The sequence below is a fragment of the Camellia sinensis genome, chromosome 8, assembly GCF_055761805.1.
Source record: "Camellia sinensis isolate YWXY chromosome 8, ASM5576180v1, whole genome shotgun sequence".
Taxonomy (NCBI): Eukaryota; Viridiplantae; Streptophyta; class Magnoliopsida; order Ericales; family Theaceae; genus Camellia; species Camellia sinensis.
This window is the reverse complement of record NC_138968.1, coordinates 130,079,551-130,096,460: the sequence shown is the minus strand read 5'-3', so window position 1 is coordinate 130,096,460 and position 16,910 is coordinate 130,079,551. Positions and strand designations below refer to the sequence as shown.

General features: G+C 38.5%; 1 protein-coding gene and 1 long non-coding RNA gene across 6 annotated transcripts; both read right to left on the bottom strand.

Moving 5' to 3' along the window:
* Positions 1 to 10,404: 10,404 nt before the first annotated feature.
* On the bottom strand, positions 10,405 to 14,074 carry LOC145797115 (coatomer subunit gamma-like). 5 transcript variants are annotated; one of them, XM_082883468.1, is made up of 5 exons: positions 13,710 to 14,074; positions 13,402 to 13,626; positions 13,164 to 13,295; positions 12,904 to 13,076; positions 11,076 to 11,871 (listed from the first exon to the last, which is right to left on the bottom strand). In XM_082883468.1, exons 1-4 carry the CDS (start codon positions 13,818 to 13,820, stop codon positions 12,921 to 12,923), a joined length of 624 nt encoding a protein of 207 aa, XP_082739594.1. In that variant the 5' UTR covers positions 13,821 to 14,074; the 3' UTR covers positions 11,076 to 11,871; positions 12,904 to 12,920. The 5 variants fall into 5 exon arrangements, with proteins under 5 accessions (XP_082739595.1, XP_082739594.1, XP_082739593.1 ...); XM_082883469.1 differs by lacking the exons at positions 12,904 to 13,076; positions 13,164 to 13,295 and adding an exon at positions 10,405 to 10,987 and having other exon boundaries at positions 11,662 to 11,874; positions 13,710 to 14,060; XM_082883470.1 differs by lacking the exon at positions 11,076 to 11,871 and having other exon boundaries at positions 12,921 to 13,076; positions 13,222 to 13,295; positions 13,710 to 14,071.
* Positions 14,075 to 14,932: 858 nt separating this feature from the next.
* Positions 14,933 to 15,384, bottom strand: LOC145796674 (uncharacterized). Its single transcript, XR_014337165.1, has 2 exons — positions 15,251 to 15,384; positions 14,933 to 15,146 (listed from the first exon to the last, which is right to left on the bottom strand). It is a non-coding gene; the product is annotated as an uncharacterized LOC145796674 (long non-coding RNA).
* Positions 15,385 to 16,910: the final 1,526 nt, after the last annotated feature.

Sequence of the window (16,910 nt, the reverse complement as noted above, 5' to 3'; positions counted from 1 at the left end):
TGCGAGAGGCAGAAACAGTTGAAATTGAGGACGAGGACATGGAGGTCCTGGATGACGTCGGCAAAGAGCCAGCCGACAAAAGCGAGGAAGCCTTAAAGAGGATCTTGGTCCAATAAGGGGATGAAGAGCATTTCTTCCTTCTCGGCTCAAGTTTGGTCGAGGTGGAGGAGAAGGCGTTAGAGTCATTCTTGCGAGCAAACATAGAGGTGTTTGTCTGGACACCATATAAGATGCCTGGCATTAACCCCGATGTCACTTGCCACAGACTAAATGTAGACAGGTCGACCAAACTTGTCATTCAGCGAGCAAGAAGGCCAATGTTGGCCCATGTGGAGGTAGTTGAAGAAGAAGTGGACAAATTGTTAGAGGCCAGAGCCATTCATGAGGTAAATTACCCCATTTGGTTGTCAAACACAGTTGTTCTAAAAAAGAAGAATGGAAAGTGGAGGGTCTGCGTGGACTTTACTAGCTTGAATAAGGCTTGTTCCAAAGGCAGCTTCCCACTCCCCAAGATCGATCAATTGGTGGACACCACTTCAGGGTATGCAAGGATGAGCTTCCTAGACGCTTACAGGGGGTACCATCAAATAGCAATGTACCCCATTGATGACGAGAAGACTACATTTATCACCCCAAAAAGACTGTATTACTACAGAGTGATGCCTTTCGGGTTGAAAAATGCAGGAGCAACGTACCAGAGGTTAGTGACCAAGATGTTCAGACATCTGATTGGCAAAATAGTGGAAGTATGCATTGATGACATGGTCGTGAAGACCAAAGAACCTGAGGATCATCTGGTCGACTTGAAGACAGTTTTCGAGATCCTTAGAATATATCGGCTGCGATTCAATGCTTTGAAATGTGCATTTAGAGTTGGATCTAGTAAGTTCTTAGGATACTTGGCTACCAGAAGAGGTATTGAGGCAAGCCCAGATCAAATTAAGACCATCATGGATTTGAAAAACCCAACGTCAGCAAAACAAGTGCAAATGTTGATTGAAAGGGCCGCAGCCCTGAACAAATTTATAAGCAAAAGTTCAGATAAGTGTAAATCATTTTTTAGTTTCTTGAAAAAGGCCACAGATTTCTTGTGGACAGAGGAATGTGAAGTCACCTTGGCCGACTTAAAAAGATACCTGACCACAGCTCCAGTTCTCTCAAATCCGGTACTTGGAGAGGAACTGTTCTTATACCTGGCGATTTTAGAGCATGCAGTAAGTGCAGTGGTAATCAGAGAAGAGAAGGGAGAACAAATGGTAGTATACGATGTGAGAAAAACCTTAGCAGGCACAGAGACCAAGTGTTTACCTCTAGAGAAATTGACATTGGCCTTAACGATGGCCTCCAAGAAGTTGAATCATTATTTCCAAGCCCACAAGATTGTGGTATTGACTGAGCATCCCTTGAAGTCCCTACTACAACAAGGAGATATGACGGGCAAGGTAGCCAGATGGGCAGTAGTATTGGGTCAGTAAGACCTGGAATTAGGCCTAGAACAGCAATTAAAGGCTAAGTTCTGGCCAACTTCGTGGCCGAGTTCACACCTAGAGCCATCCCACGTTAGGCTCCAATGAGCCGCGGCTTAAGATGTCTAGGGGAACAAGAAGAGACCTAACTAGGAATGAAAACCCCCACAGCAGAGCAGAAGAAAGAAGAGAAACTCAAGCCCTGCGATATTTACATCGGCGACTCCTTCTGCTTGTTTGTTGATGGGAGTTCAAACCGTCAAAGAGTAGGGGCAGGAGTGGTGTTAGTATCTCCAGATGGGCGAATGTTAGAGCAATCTATTCGTTTGGGGTTCAAAGCCTCAAACAATGAAGCACTGATCGCAGGATTGAAGTTGGCAGCAGTAATGGAAGCCGACGAGGTGGTAGTCTTCTATGACTCCCAGCTTATTGTGAATCAGGCAACGGGCAAGTATGCAGCCCGAGATGAAAGAATGATAACCTATGTCAAAGAGGTTGTTAGACTGTTAGCCTTGTTTCAAGATTGCTGACTACAACAGGTTAACCGAGATAACAACAGCCATGCCGATGCCTTGGCTAACCTGGCTAGTGCAATGAAATCAGGAGAAGCAAGGACAATAATGGTTGATTATTTGTCAGGCCCAAGTGTGGAACCATTGATCACAAAGTAAGAAGCAATGTGTGTGGAGACGAGTCTAAGTTGGATGGATGCAATAGTAATGTTCCTTAGATATGGGAAACTGCCAGATGATCGCAAAGAAGCACACAAGACCAGACTGAAGCCGGCTAGGTTTAGCCTGACAGCAGAAGGGCATCTCTACAAAAAGTCTTTTACTGGTCTCCTTTTGAGAAATGTGCATCCCTCCCAAGTTAAAGACTTCTTGTATGAAATACATGAAGGAGTATGTGGAAGCCATGCTGGGGACAGATCACTTGCTCATAGGGCCATTACTCAGGAGTACTAGTGGCCCTACATGAAGAAGGATACTGAAGCCTATGTCAGAAAGTGCGAGAAGTGTCAAAGGTTCGCACTTTTGATGCATCAACCAGCAGCAGATTTGAACCCAGTGTCCAGCCCTTGGCCATTTGCCGAGTGGGGCATGGGTCTTGTTGGACAACTACCCCAAGCAACTGGACGAAGGAAGTTCCTACTAGTAACAACTGACTATTTTACAAAGTGGTTAGAAGCTGAACCCCTTGCGAAGATTCGGGATATTGATGTGAAGAACTTCATATGAAAAAACATTATCATCAGGTTTGGGATCCCAACGGCAATAATAACAGACAATGGTACGCAGTTTGACAACAAGCTAATCAAAAGTTTCTATGCAAAGTACAAAATCAAGAACTATTACTTTACTCCAAGGTTTCCTCAGAGTAATGATCAAGCAGAAGCATCTAATAAGACTATCTTAGATGGGATTAAAAAGAGGCTGGCGACAACAAAGGGAAAATGGGTGGAAGAGTTGCCTAATGTACTCTGGGCATATCGAACTACGCCGAGGAGATCACCTGGAGAGTCTCCATTTGCCATGGCTTATGGCACTGAAGCAGTTATCCCACTAGAAGTTGGCATTCTAGGAATCAGAACCCAGAGAATGAAAAATGGTACTAATGAGGCATTTCTAACCTGAGATCTAGACCTACTGGAGGAAAAAAGAGAGAGAGAGCAGCAATTCAGATGGGGACATACCAGCAACAACTTGCTAGGGCTTTCAATAAGAAGGTCAACCCAAGAGAGTTTCAAGTTGGGGACCTCGCCCTAAGAAAGGTCGTCGGCAACAAGAAGGATCCCAGAGAAGGAAAACTTGGCCCAAATTGGGAGGGGCCTTATAGAATTATCTCGATTGTTGGTAATGGAGCATATCGGCTTGAAGACAGTGATAGCAAAGAGTTACCAAGACCCTGGAACACTTGCAACTTGAAGTGTTTCTATCATTAGATTTTTGTTTTTTTTTGAAATTTATGTCGTTAGCCGAAGTAATAATAAAATTTTAGCTTGATTTTAAAATTTGTGTAATAGGACTGACTAGTCCTTTAGCGATGTTTCTGATTGAAACATGACGAATAACTTAGACTTATTATATGGCAGAGTTGAATTATACTTGCATATAATAGAGTTGAAGTAAGTTGAATTGAAACTAGACTTGCCATTAAACTTAGAGTGGAACTAAGTGCATTTCAATTGGATTAACAAAGAAACCAAGGTTGAGAACCTTGGCTAGTTTTTGTTTGATTCTGACTTCGGCAAATGATTATACGTGCTTAATGTGAACATAAGTGAAACTTAGGTTCACATTAGGAGCAGACAGTTGGAGAATGATGAGTAAAAGTTTAAAGTGCTTGGGACTTGTTGAAATTTTTTAGAAAAATTTACAAGCTAGAATTGGCTTAACACTTGTTGAAATTTCAGAAAAATTTACAGGTTGGAGATTAGCCGAGGTAATATCAAAAGAAGTATCCTAGATGGCCAACCAGGTTGCCAAGCTTGGAAAGGGTGAAGTCTTGAAAGAAGATCATGTGAAAGTAAAAAAGCAATACTGGATAACACTTGTAAAAATATTTTGGTATTGTTAAAGTGTTACCCGAGGTATACAAATGGTTGGCCGAGAAAAACATTCAAGGTTATATCTGAGATATTACATTCTGAAGTTATTATATAGTTAATGTATATTTTGACGAAGTGCAAAAATATTCTAAGTATGGAAACATGAAAGGCATGAAAGAAAGCAATAAAACATACATGAGACAAACATTCAACACTTGGAAGAAAAGAGAAGACATGCATTCAGAAAAAGGCACTTCGGCCCAGCAAGAGATTACTTGTTCAAAATTACAAAAGGGGCGTTTCGGCCAAATTGCAAGCTAAACATTGTTCAAACAAAATAAAAGTACAAAGTAAAAATGAAATATCCTAAGTACTAGGATTGGTCTGTGGTTTCTCAACCTCGGCAGACGGTGTTGCATTCTTGTCAACCGTTATCTCGACGTCTATTTCTAGCAAAGTCTGATCCAGGTTCATTTCGGCGCACTGGACCTCGGCCTTAGAGGTGGTTGGTTTGGGAGAGACGCCCTTGGAAACTAAGTCATCCTCCTCATCTTGAGTCAAGTCTATTTGCTCGTTGAGGGTGGGAGACTTGGGATTAGTGGCAGTCTCTTCCTTCACTTCATCAGCTTCACCATCCTCGGCATCATCTTCGTCGGCTTTATCACCAGAGTCCTTAGGCTCTGGAGGGAAAGACACTTGAAGTTGATTGATGTCTTGGAGGTTAGAGTCCATTGGAACAAGTAATTTGTTGAGCGCCGCTATCCAGCCAAGGTAATAACCTCGGTTGCAAGCCAGGTTGACTTGCTGTTTGTACTGGTCACGAACGGCGGCTTGCCTTTCTTCATAAGCCTTTTCATCGGCTGCCTTCACCTCGGCCTCCTTCGAGTCTAGGGCCTCTTGAAGCTTGGCCTCTAGATCAGCAGCCTTGGCCTTGGCAGCCTTCAGATCGGCTCTGGTAGCCTCGGTTTTAGCATCGACCATTTTAGCTTTTTCCTTGGCCAAATTCTAAGCAGCTTTGGAAGCCTTGGCCTAATCCAGTAGAGCTCGATTGTTGGCTTCGACATGGTTAAGTGAGGAAAGGAGTTTGCCAGCTTCCTTAGTCTTCTGTGCCAACTCCTTCCTTGTCATCTCAGTCTTGACCGCGTATGAGTGAGCCTGCTGGATAGCCTGCAAGAAGAAAAATAGATTAGTGAAATTTGACTAAACATAGGAAGACTACAAAAGAGTAAGAAAGAGACTTACCAAGACTGAGTGCTGCATCAAAAGGGCGAAGTTTTCGTATTCATATAACTCAGCCATACAGTTCATGTCTTTTGGTAAAAGAACAGCCGTTGACAGGGCTACGTCGACTTCAAGGTTCATTGCGCTGTCGTTGGCTGTCAAGGGCCTGTCATCCACCATGACCTCGGGAGCTCAGGTTATATTGCGAGGGAAACTGTGGCTACCCTCAGGCTGCTCAGATCTCGGCCTTTTCGGCGGTTGGGAATCAGATGTTTCGACCTCGGCTAGCCTTTTCTTGGCAGCTGTTTGACTCTTTTTAACCTTAGCCAATTGCGAAATTGGCACAGTGTCCTCATATTCAATCTGAGTCACTGTGGCCTTGGCCTTCTTCAATCTTTTTGGCTTTGGTTTTGATTAGGATGGAGAAGGCGAGGATTGCATTGTCATAACCCCTGGGATGTTGGCTAAAAAGTCTTCAACAACTGCCAGTTTGCAGCCCATTTCGTCGGCAGTGGAAGCGACCGTTACCTTGGTACCAAAATGGATTGCTGGAAGTGCGGTAGATGGGTTTACAGGATCGTAAGCCGACGCCTCAGAACCTTGACATTTGCTGTTACGAGTTCTGCTTGCTGGTACGTTTGGTAGAGCTTGACGTCAGCGTCGGCGTCGGCAGACATTGATGTAACCTTAACTGGATTAGAAGATGAGGCCTGGTCTGGCCTTGGTGAGAAGGCGACTGTTGGAGTTGTAGCAGAGAGAGGAGTCCTGCTTCTCTTGGGAACGTCGGGTAAGTTAGATTTGTAAGTTGGAATGTAGTTGAGCAGTAGAGGGGCTTTGCGCTGGTCAACCGGCAAGCCTAACAGCCTTTTCAAGTCCTTGCTGGGAAAGAAGGACTGGCGAAAATCTTTTGAGGGTTGAGGGAAAGCTGCAAGAACAAAATTCATACATTAGAACATATAAAGGGAATAAAGTGATAAGTCTTAAAGCAGAAAAGTTGACACTTGGTTCTTGCCCTCATCCTCTTTGAACACCAATCGGTGTAGAGGATAGAGATGAAGGTCGTCGTCAGGTGCAAATTCCCAATTGCCTGAGACAATGAAATAATCATCTTCAGCACCTTTGTTGGAGTCGGGGAGGTTAGCTATGAGTTTGTAGGCTGTGGATCTTAGCTTGAGGTAATAGATGTAGTCTTTTTCGAATTTTAGGCCACACATGGTATAACAATATTGGATGTCAGCTAGTGTTATCCTAGCATTTTCTCGGCTAGCTAGAGCAATTATACCATTGATGACCCTATAGGAGTTAATAGCCAGTTGCATTGGGTTGAGCTTGTAATAATAAAGGATTTCTCGGAAAAGAATGTCTAGAGGGAACCTAAGTCCATACTCTATGAAAGCAACAACTGGGAAGGGCATGGAATCCCCATTGGGCATGATAGAGTCCTCCTCCCCAGCAAGTCCAAGGTGAACATCGGCTGGGATGGAGAACTCTCGATGGAAATACTCTATTTTTTCTGGGGTATCTACCCTCCCCTTGAACATACCCATGATGTCGGCTAAAGGAAGAATGTGCAAGATTTCAAAAGAGAGTGGTTGGTGTGGGTTTGAAGGACCTCGGCTAAACCCTAAACAGGAACTAGGTCAAGGGTTTTTCAAGATCTAGGGGAATTTGTTTCAATTTTCCTAGAGATAGTGATTTCTATCAAAACCCAAGGCCTATATCTATATGGAAACAAGAAATCAAGGGAAAGATATGGAAATAAGCAAGAAAAACAGAAAAGAGCAATGATTCAGACTCAAGAAAACAAACAGAAATTCAAGAACACTGCGTAAGTGTGTGTAGCTATGCAAAAGTCAAAAACAGTAACAAACTATTAAAGCATCAAACACATGAATAGTGCGTGTGTGTGCACAAGGGCCGTGAACCATGTGTGTAGACTCAGAGATAGATTGAACAACTAAGTCGCAAACAAGCATGTTTGACACCCAAAATGATGAAATTCAAAGTACAAGTAAAGATTCAAAAACACAAAACATATTCACAATGGTAGCAAACAACGTATAAACATGTAATAGAGTTCGAAATAAATCAGAGACCGAACTTAAGGGGGAAGGAATTGTGAACTTGCCGAGTGAAATGAATGCCAATATGAAGGTTGCCGGAGTCAGATGACGAGAATAACCAAAAGTAGATGATGAAAAGTGCGCCGGAGGTGGTAAATACGGCAGTGGCAGAGCTCGAAAGGAACGACAATGGAGGATTTGGGAGAGAAGTTTTAGACAGAGAAAGATTGAGCAAAAACGAAGGAATGCAAAGTGAAATGACAGAGAGAGAGAGAAGTAGTTTTTGTTAGAAATTCGAAAGGGTGGCAAACCATAATGGAATGCCTTGGATGACGTGTCTGTCAGGCGGCGTGCGCAGATGCGACGTGACCTGATAGCGCGTTTCAGGTATGAACCAATGAGAGAGCGATGCGTAGAGAAAACGGTTAAGTAAACCGTGCGTGACAGCTCATGCGCAGATAAAACTCTTGGAGTTCTTGATTTAATGAAACAAAAACCTTTGCTATAGGAGTGATCTCGGTTAAGGAACTTGAAGAACTTGGTTCTTTGTTCTTGGTCATTGATAAAGTAGACTTTAGAGTCTTGGTCATGAGAAGCCGACGTATGATGATATCGGCCATAAAGGATGGAGTAAGTCTTAGCTGACGTGCTATGTGGACAAACGATGTAGGTTTCATCACCTCAGGATGCCGAGGTAATAGAACCTAGGGGGCAGTTGTGGGGACATATTTTGTGAATGACAACACGCGGCCAAGGTGACGCCGAAGTGTCAGCCGAGGTGCCACGTTTCTTGGCCACGACGCCAAGGTGATCTTGGCTAGGCCGGGTTTATCTGCGGAGATATCGAAATCCAAGATGAGTGGATAAGGGACAAGAGTCCTAGAATGGGAGAGGACCTTAGTCTGGATAAAGATGAAGCTCTTAAAGAGTTTATCTCTATCTAGCTGGGAGTCCAAGATGAGCATTGAGCCAAAGTCCATTGAAGCTAGGCTTCTACAGGGATCAGGTTAGTGCAAGTTATAAAAGTAAGGCACCCTCGTGGGTCTAAGGTATGCTTTTTGTATTCTAGTTAGTGAGTTAAGCATTATTTGTTATCTTTGAGATAACTGAGTACTAACTTAATCGTTGGAGTGCCCCCGAGTGGACGAACCACCACCGGAGTCTTATCTTTCTGTGACAGGTTATTTGGGCATGATCTATTCTGCCTGTCCTCTCCTACTGAGTTCTTATTTGGCAGTGTGGTCGAAAATCAGCACCCACAAATATAAACTTGGCTTTTCAGCTGACATGAAAATAATGGTAACAAAAATTACATTAACAGAGTTGTAATAATATAGAATTACAAAAATCACCTCAAGTTGCCAAGTCTTTAGTTCCAGTGGATCTAGGAGCTCATAACCATGTGAATATGCAGCAACCTGTAAGGAAGTCAAAGAAAACACCATAGCAAAATATGCCATTATCAAAATGACAATTCACAATTCCTTATTGTACTATGTTGTCATAGAGCAATACATCTAAAATAAAAAATAAAAAATTAAAGAACTGACAGCTTAAATTATAGAAACTTGAAAAACCCTAAGCAATTTAAAGCAGAAAAAGGGGCTAATACAAATTAATACAAAAATAACCACATTTCTGTTGACAAGGGCTAGCAAACTTGTTTCCTATATCAATTATGCAGTTCAAAACAACTAAATTAAATGAAGAAAAACTGAAGTGATACCCACCCATTGCCAATACCTACCAACTTCAAATTTGTGAGGGAGACTCCAAATTGCATATCTAGCACCTGATTTGAACTTTTCTCAAAGCCTTTGCAAAGCTTCCATTGAGGGGGTTTTGTATCTAGAGAATGACAAAAAATGTGCAGAACAATGAGGCTTTGTTCAAAGGTCATAAAATGCCGGCTTTGCAGCATTCTAAGATTGAGTAATACTTTTCTACTTATGAAAAGGCAAAATGATACCCCAAAAAAAAATTTACAAGAAAATCCATCCAAAATGATGAGGCAGTGGCATTTTTTTTAATTATGAATTGTAATGATGAGTGTTTTGGCTTGAAATGAAAAGACCATAAAAAAGCCTATGGAAACTCCATAATTACTATATTAGAAAGGAGAAGAAGAAAAAAAGATAAAAAAATCCATATAAAAATTATGCCTTCTCATTTAACACTTCATTTGATCAATAACCTCATAGGAAATTTACCTGCCTGGTCCCAAACAAATTGCAGACACACATGCCAAAGTCCTTTTGGAGCCACATTATATCATGATCTGCTCCATACATGACCCGATAAGTGGAAGTGTCATCACAATATGCAAATCTACCATAATCTCAGAGATTTATCACAGAAAACCCCTTTCAGAGCCCTAAGCAGTGAAGGGCGTAGCCCTGGGTAGGAGAAGATCAAATGAGCACTGCTGGAAAATTCACTTTTAGCGGCGTTTAAAAAACGCCGCTAAAAGTATTAAAAACGTCGTTAATTTTTTTTGTGGCGTTTAGTACCAAACGTCGAGGACGCGGCCGTCGCTATAACTTTATGGCGTTTAAAAAACGTCGTTATATTAGTATAGGCGGCGTTTTTGAAAACGCCGCCAAATGTCCTACCCTAACTGTACTGTGATGTCACTCTGACATTTAGCGACATTTTTGAAAACGCCGTCATAGACATTTATTCATTTTAAAATCTAGCCGTTGGGATGGGATATAGTGACGTTTTTAAAAGCCACCATAGCCTTTTTTTTTAATTTTTAGATTGTGTTAATTTTATATGGTTGAACAAAAAAAAAACCTGGCAAACAATTATTAAGAACTAATAATTAATGTTTATTAAAATAATAAATAAACTAAGCTTGAAAACAAAATTAAAAATAAAAAACAATGCATTACATACCTAAGAATAGAAACAATTCAGACTTTAAATACATCAATTAAAATCAAAATGGTCTATATGCTTGTCTAATAACTTATCCTGGTAAAGTCAAAACCATGCTGTGAAGAAATTACAAGAATTGCTTCCTTCTGAGGCTGCACAGATTAAATCATGAGACACCAATCATACCATAGAAAGCAGAACTCAATTAAGTACTTACATTCGGAAAGGCGGTTACTTGCTCCATAAAAGCATCAAGAAAACCTTCCATTGATGCTCGTAAGCTGCAACAGAAGTAAATCGAATTAGCACATGGAGAGCATTCTGACAATTATGTAAAAACTGAAAACAAATTAATTAAACATATACTTTGGAAAATACCAAAGGAGCTATATTTGACCATCACCAGCAAAACATCTATAATTGGTTCATACCTTACTTTTAATGCCTTTGGTATGCTGTGGAAAGGTGCATGATTTTATAGATATCCATAAAAGTAGATTAGAATTAGTAATCACCAAAAACTGGCAGAACAGCTTATGCTTTCTTTATTCCATTTGTTTATAAACGAGTGATATAGGATTTCAGCAGCTAATATGCAACTCAAAACTCCAGAAGAAAGCTCAAATCTCTACCATTTGGGGTTGAATTCTAGTTAATAGTGATATAGGATTTCAGCAGCAAAGAAAACAAATAGATCCTGAAGTGTGCATACCCACTTCCTATTATCATCCTGGAAGAAAACAAGCTCACATTCAGCAATTCGATGGATAAAACTTAGCCCAGCTACTAATTATGGGGCAGTCTTCTACCTGGAAAAGAGAAAACGGATCCACACACACGACATAACTGATCAGAGTACTTGGTTTGCTTAAGAAATTTGAATAAATAACCAAAATCTTCTAAAGCATATGAATACCTACATCTTTCACCTTTATGTGCTTACAGGACTATATAAGAAATTGAATAGAATCGTATATATCTTACAACACTGCAATCAAAATTCAACAAAGGGCCTTCCAAGCAACAATAGTCCAATCCGATCAATTAGGGTTTTTTCTTTTTTAGGTATAGTTTAAATACATGCAAAACATCACTTATTGTAACATAACAATTAAAAATCAATCTGAACTACACTCACTGACTGATTAAGGAAGAAACACAAAAAAAATGGGTTCTAGTAGCAGCATATTAATAGGATTACTCCATATTTTTTAACAACAGTTCCTACCAAACTGCTTAGTATTGATCAAAATCTCCAAATACATCACACCAAACTCCTTATACTAAGTACAAAGATCAAACCCACCTATCACATATCACCCTCTAAATCAAATTCATTGATAGAAAACTCCCAAAAGCAAAAACAATTAAAATCAAACAATGTTTTCTACAACATTTAATTGAGTTCTACAACAATAATGTTTGAAGAAAGATAAAAAGCAGAGTGAACAAAGAACTGAGGCGGTACAATAAGAGACAGTACCATTTTAAGCTCTTCATCAGTGTTAGTTGAGACCAGTCTTTGCTGCTTTCCCAGTAAGAGATTGGCCGCCTTCTTAGGAGTAGTATTATTATTGTTTTTGATGGGTTTTGATAAGTCCAAGAACAACCCAAAAATGAAACCAATGACTAGACCTGGAATGAAATTCTCTGGCTTGAAACTCACTGCAAACCATTCTCTTTCCTGTTTCTGCTGCTGTGAGTGAAAAAGATATACAGAAAACAACTAATTAGTAAAATTGAAAACAAGAAAATCAAGAAAACAAACAAACAAACAAACAAAAACAAAAATATGAATGAGATTACCTTCTTTGAGAGCTGAGAAGGGTTTTGAAGCGAACCCAACATTGGGGAAGAAGAAGAAGAAGAAGAAGAGTCAATGTGAAGAGGCTAAGGAGATTATTGGGTGAGGTGAGTGGTGAGTGGTACGCGGAAGAAAGAATACGACACCATTTTATGGAACTTGTGGCATACTGGACCTTTTCAAAGAAATACATTTGTTGGAAAACATTTCATGGGCTGGCCCAACACAGCCCAGAAAAAGGTTGTTAAAGTTTTACATTTTATTTTATTTTATTTATTTGTTTTTTAAGATTTGATACAAGTTTGGATAATATGTAACCTTACTGAAAAACTCACCTCACAAATAAGTAATAAGCAAAGGAAATGGTAAGTAACTTTTTTGTCCATACATCTATAGGATAAGTTTACTCTTGCATGTTAACAAGCTATTCTAAGAATTTGATACAAGTTTGGATAATATGTAACCTTACTGAAAAACTCACCTCACAAATAAGTAATAAGCAAAGGAAATGGTAAGTAACTTTTTTGTCCATACATCTATAGGATAAGTTTACTCTTGCATGTTAACAAGCTATTCTAAGAAACCAGTGATGGACATAGATTTATTGAGTGGAAAGTGTACAAAAGTATGCAATTTCCTCCATGTGGTCTACAACAACAACAATGTTTTGTTAAAATTTTAATTTTAACTTCTTTTTTTAAATAAAAAATCAGGCCGTGAACTTTTTCAAATTTCTTGCCATACACAAGACCAACAGGCTCATGAGCTAAAGTAGAGTACCCATCGGGCTGAGCTCAAGCATAAATGTTTTTACAGCTCGATAAGCTCAAGCCAAGCTTGAACATGTCCAAATATAACCAAGCAACACCAAGATACTTTGTAGCCCTGTGTCTAACATGACTATAAAAACACGAACAGTACCTCTTTCACAATAAACTTCAACATGTTCGAGAATTTTCCAACTGTGGGACTCCTTCTGGTTTCTCAAATACCACAAATGTTTGTCCTAGTGAATCATATGGAAGAGATCTTAGAGGCCTTGTTGACACTTCAGTAAATTTCTCGGTGTCAGAAGCATCCACAACAACGGTGACCTGGCAGTAAGCACAAAAAAATTGAGAGATTATCCCAAAATAATTTCAGAATAAAAGAACTACTACTTTTTTTAAGATGGTTATTACATTTTCCAGTAATTGCTCGGGAATTGAATTTGTGCAGTTGTACTGGAACACCACATGCCTATCAAAAATGTGCTGAACAGCATTAACTGCATATTCTGTTTCAGCCTCTGTAAGCTCCACAGGTGCCGAAGACTGGTACAGGAAACAAAAATTTATATGAAAAAAAAACCTGAATCAGCAGATTATCAACAATAGTCAAAATCAGTATATATAATGGAAGGAGTGTCTGGTAAAAAACCTTGAAAAGCTTCCCAAAGCTCGAGAACTCTGGGATAGAGGAAAGAAGCTTTTCATAAGCATCAACAGTGGACGTGGGAGCAGTTGGAGCAGCACCTAAACCAGTTGGCTTTTTACCAAAACCAGTTGGCTTTTTACCAGGGGCCTTCTTCTCGGCAAGTGGAAGAGACTTAACCTCCTTAGGTACAGAATCAATATCAAAAGGCTCTTCTGAAGGTTCTTGAACCTGTATTGAACAAACACGTGAGAATATGATAACAAACATTGCACAATGCATAAAGAGACTGACAACTCTCTGGGAACACTCACGTAGTTCTTCAAACTCATCTCCAGGTTGACTAATGGCACATCCAAAGACCCAAAAAGGAAGTTCTTCACATCTTTATCAGTTTCAACAATTGCACCATCAACTTCAAGCATATTCAGATATAGAGTACCCCTATCACGAACCTGCAAACAAATGGTTAACCATTCCTCTTCTCAGAATAAAGAAAACATAGTGAATTATGAGATATCGCAAAATTCACAAAGGTGAAGTAGCCCATTTTCTTTGGCATCTGGGATGTCTCTTATAAGGATAACAATTGAATCAACAATTGCTTTCTTGTAATCAAAACCGCCATCTTCCCTCAAAATATTGCTTAAGAAATTCATCCTTAAAAAGAAGGAAGACAGAAAATAAATAAGAGTTGCCCAAGAAGAATAAGCATAACATGAAAAATAAATTTAAAAAGTAAAATGGACCACGTATGACATAAACACATGAAACCATGGAATTCAGTTGTCCTTTCAAAAAATCTGTTCTTTTGAAACCATGAAAATGACTCTATCTAGCTCAAGTGTTTTATTGGATTTTATGTTCTTTTTTATTGTTGTTGGTATGTAGCTCAAGTGTTTAGTTTTAGTGATTTATATCAATGAATTTTCAAGTCCATAACAAACCATTCAAACAACTGATTTGAATTTAAGTTTTCATTTTACCATTCAAATAGGGGATTTTTGTGGTTGGATGCCTCAGAAAATAAAAATGCTCAAAGACTAACATAAATAAATAAAAATCCTTGTACATCATACCAGAGGCTTAGAATAAATATCCCACCTTCACAGACTAACATAAATAAATGAAAATGATCGAAGGTGCTAGCTAGCTTTGCTGGTGAAGTCCTTGTACATCATACCAGAGGCTTAGAATAAAAATCCCACCTTCACAGACTAACATAAATAAATAAAAAGGCCATCTATTATATATGATTTGAGAATTGCAAGTATACATCTTCTCATAATTGAAGACTTGATAATAAAATAATTACATGTCTTCATCTATATGCTAAAATTAAAGTTTTACACAAACCTTATTTTAAAATTTTCTGGAATTAAGAGGAAAGTCCATAAAATGATCTACTGATCAGCAATGAGATGGTTGAAATGAATAATTATGTACAACTAATCTTATAACTATGTCTCAATCATCAATTCACTGAATATAAAAAATTAAATGCATGGAATGGACTAGTGATGAGCCAAACACATGATTTGTTTCAGCTTAGAACTATTAAGAAAAAAAGCAGTCATGTAAATTGTAACAGTGATTTCCCTAGGAGATAATAAACAAAACATCAAAGTATCTCCAAGTAAAATACACCACAAGAGATGCCACTTGAATCTAAGTACCAATAAAAGCTAGAAGTTGAACCTCCATTTCTCCTCAGAGATGAACGGTCTGTATTCGAAAACCAAAGTCTTACACTGCCCAAAGAATTGAAATAACAGAATCAAAAAAAGAGAGGAGCATAAATTGGAGTCACAAAATGGATTGTTCATCTTACTTAAGCTACTAAAATGTTTCTAACCTTTTTGACATAGTTCTCCACAGCATCACATGCTTTCAGAAGCAGCTCAATTATCTCCAACTGAACTAAAAGGCAAAAACAAAACTAAATATCCATGTGCATTGAGATAGATTGTGAAATATTTATGCTTCAAGACACATATAAGATAAATTTACGAGTTTGAACTATCACTCAATATCATTTACCGTCCTCAACTAGAAAGAAAATGTTCTAGAGATAGAAATGAGTTTTAGACATGAAATCCACATTGAAGAACAAAATAAAGTCACAAAGGTAATTTGCAGTTGTAAATTGAAAGATACAATTTATAATTGTATTTCTTGGAGATCAGCTGATGATTGGAATTCATTAATCCTATTAGTGTTTACAAATTAGGCATGAGAAACTTGACAATGCCTAAAGCTCGGGATTATGGTGAACAAACAAGTTTATTCAAATCCAATGGCATTTATGTCAGTTACTACCTTTTGCTCAAAAGGGATTAGCCGAGCATAGGTGTTGTGAAGGATATCAATGATCTCCGTCTGAGTCTTGTTGTCCTCGAGGTACTCAATTGCCATGGTGCCTGAGGCAAAAGAAATTTAATTTAACCCAAAAAGCATTGGAAAAAGAAAAACAATATGAAAGGAAAACACTCAAATCACCAATATGATAAACTTATTGACAGTAATAGATGAAAATAACAAAATATCGTAACCCACCGTTCTTAGATGATGAATTAATGAACAAAAGGCACAAACCAGGACACAGGTTTTCATAATGGTAGGACCAACTCCTAGATGCATACAAATATGAAGAAGTGAATGAAAGCCAAATCATAAGACAATGACTAATATTTACCCAATTTAAAAACTCAATTAATATAATTTGAATGAATCATATATGTATTAGATGAAATCTACTATCCATTAACTTCTTCGTTGGATCATGTTCATGTTCTTAGGTTGGACCAATCAATTGTAAGGTCAAAAAACCTTAGCAGGTCTTTGATCCACAAAGTTTTCCTTCCTTCCCTAAAAACACTTCTTTTGATGACAATAATTTGAATTGCTAATTCTCTAGCTCAAATAAAAAATAAAAAATTCCCAAATGGTACAAATAGAAAAAAAGATCAGAACTAAATTTTGCAAAACATTGAGTAATCAAATTCCCTCAAAAATCAACAATCAAAAAGAAGACTATACCCAAAAAAAATCCCAACGAGTTTTCAGATCTCAAACAAATAAAAACTGTCAGATCTGAAACATGTATTTTAGAATGAAAATCTCATATCTAAAAGGATATTGTTTCGAATGAAAATTTTTAATGAGGAAAGAATATACACTTTCGAATGAGAAATTTCAAATCTCAAACAAATATTTTTGAATGAGAAATTTCAAGTCATAAATATATATTTTTGAATGAAAAATCTCAGATCTAAAACATATATTTTTGAATAAGAAATCTCAAATCTCAAACATATTTTTGAATGAGAAATCTCAGATCTGAAACATAAATTTTTGAATGAGAAATCTCAGATTTGAAATCTTAAACATATGTAAACCCTAGGAGAAGAATCGATGGAAGGAAGAGCTTGAGTGAGAGAGAGAGAATACGAAATTGAGATTGTATACAGTGGTGCTCACCTTAGTCAACGATGCAGATGGTGGTGGCGGTGGAG

Bases quoted from the DNA above. Each gene is read 5' to 3' on its own strand.
- LOC145797115 (XM_082883466.1), bottom strand. From the start codon at position 13,820: ATGCTTGAAGTTGATGGTGCAATTGTTGAAACTGATAAAGATGTGAAG. The intron at 13,627-13,709 runs GTGAGTGTTCCC...TGTTCAATACAG, and splicing joins AGATGAGTTTGAAGAACTAC to GTTCAAGAACCTTCAGAAGA. The intron at 11,875-13,401 runs GTTTTTTACCAG...TTTCACTCACAG, and splicing joins GCTTTGGGAAGCTTTTCAAG to CAGCAGAAACAGGAAAGAGA.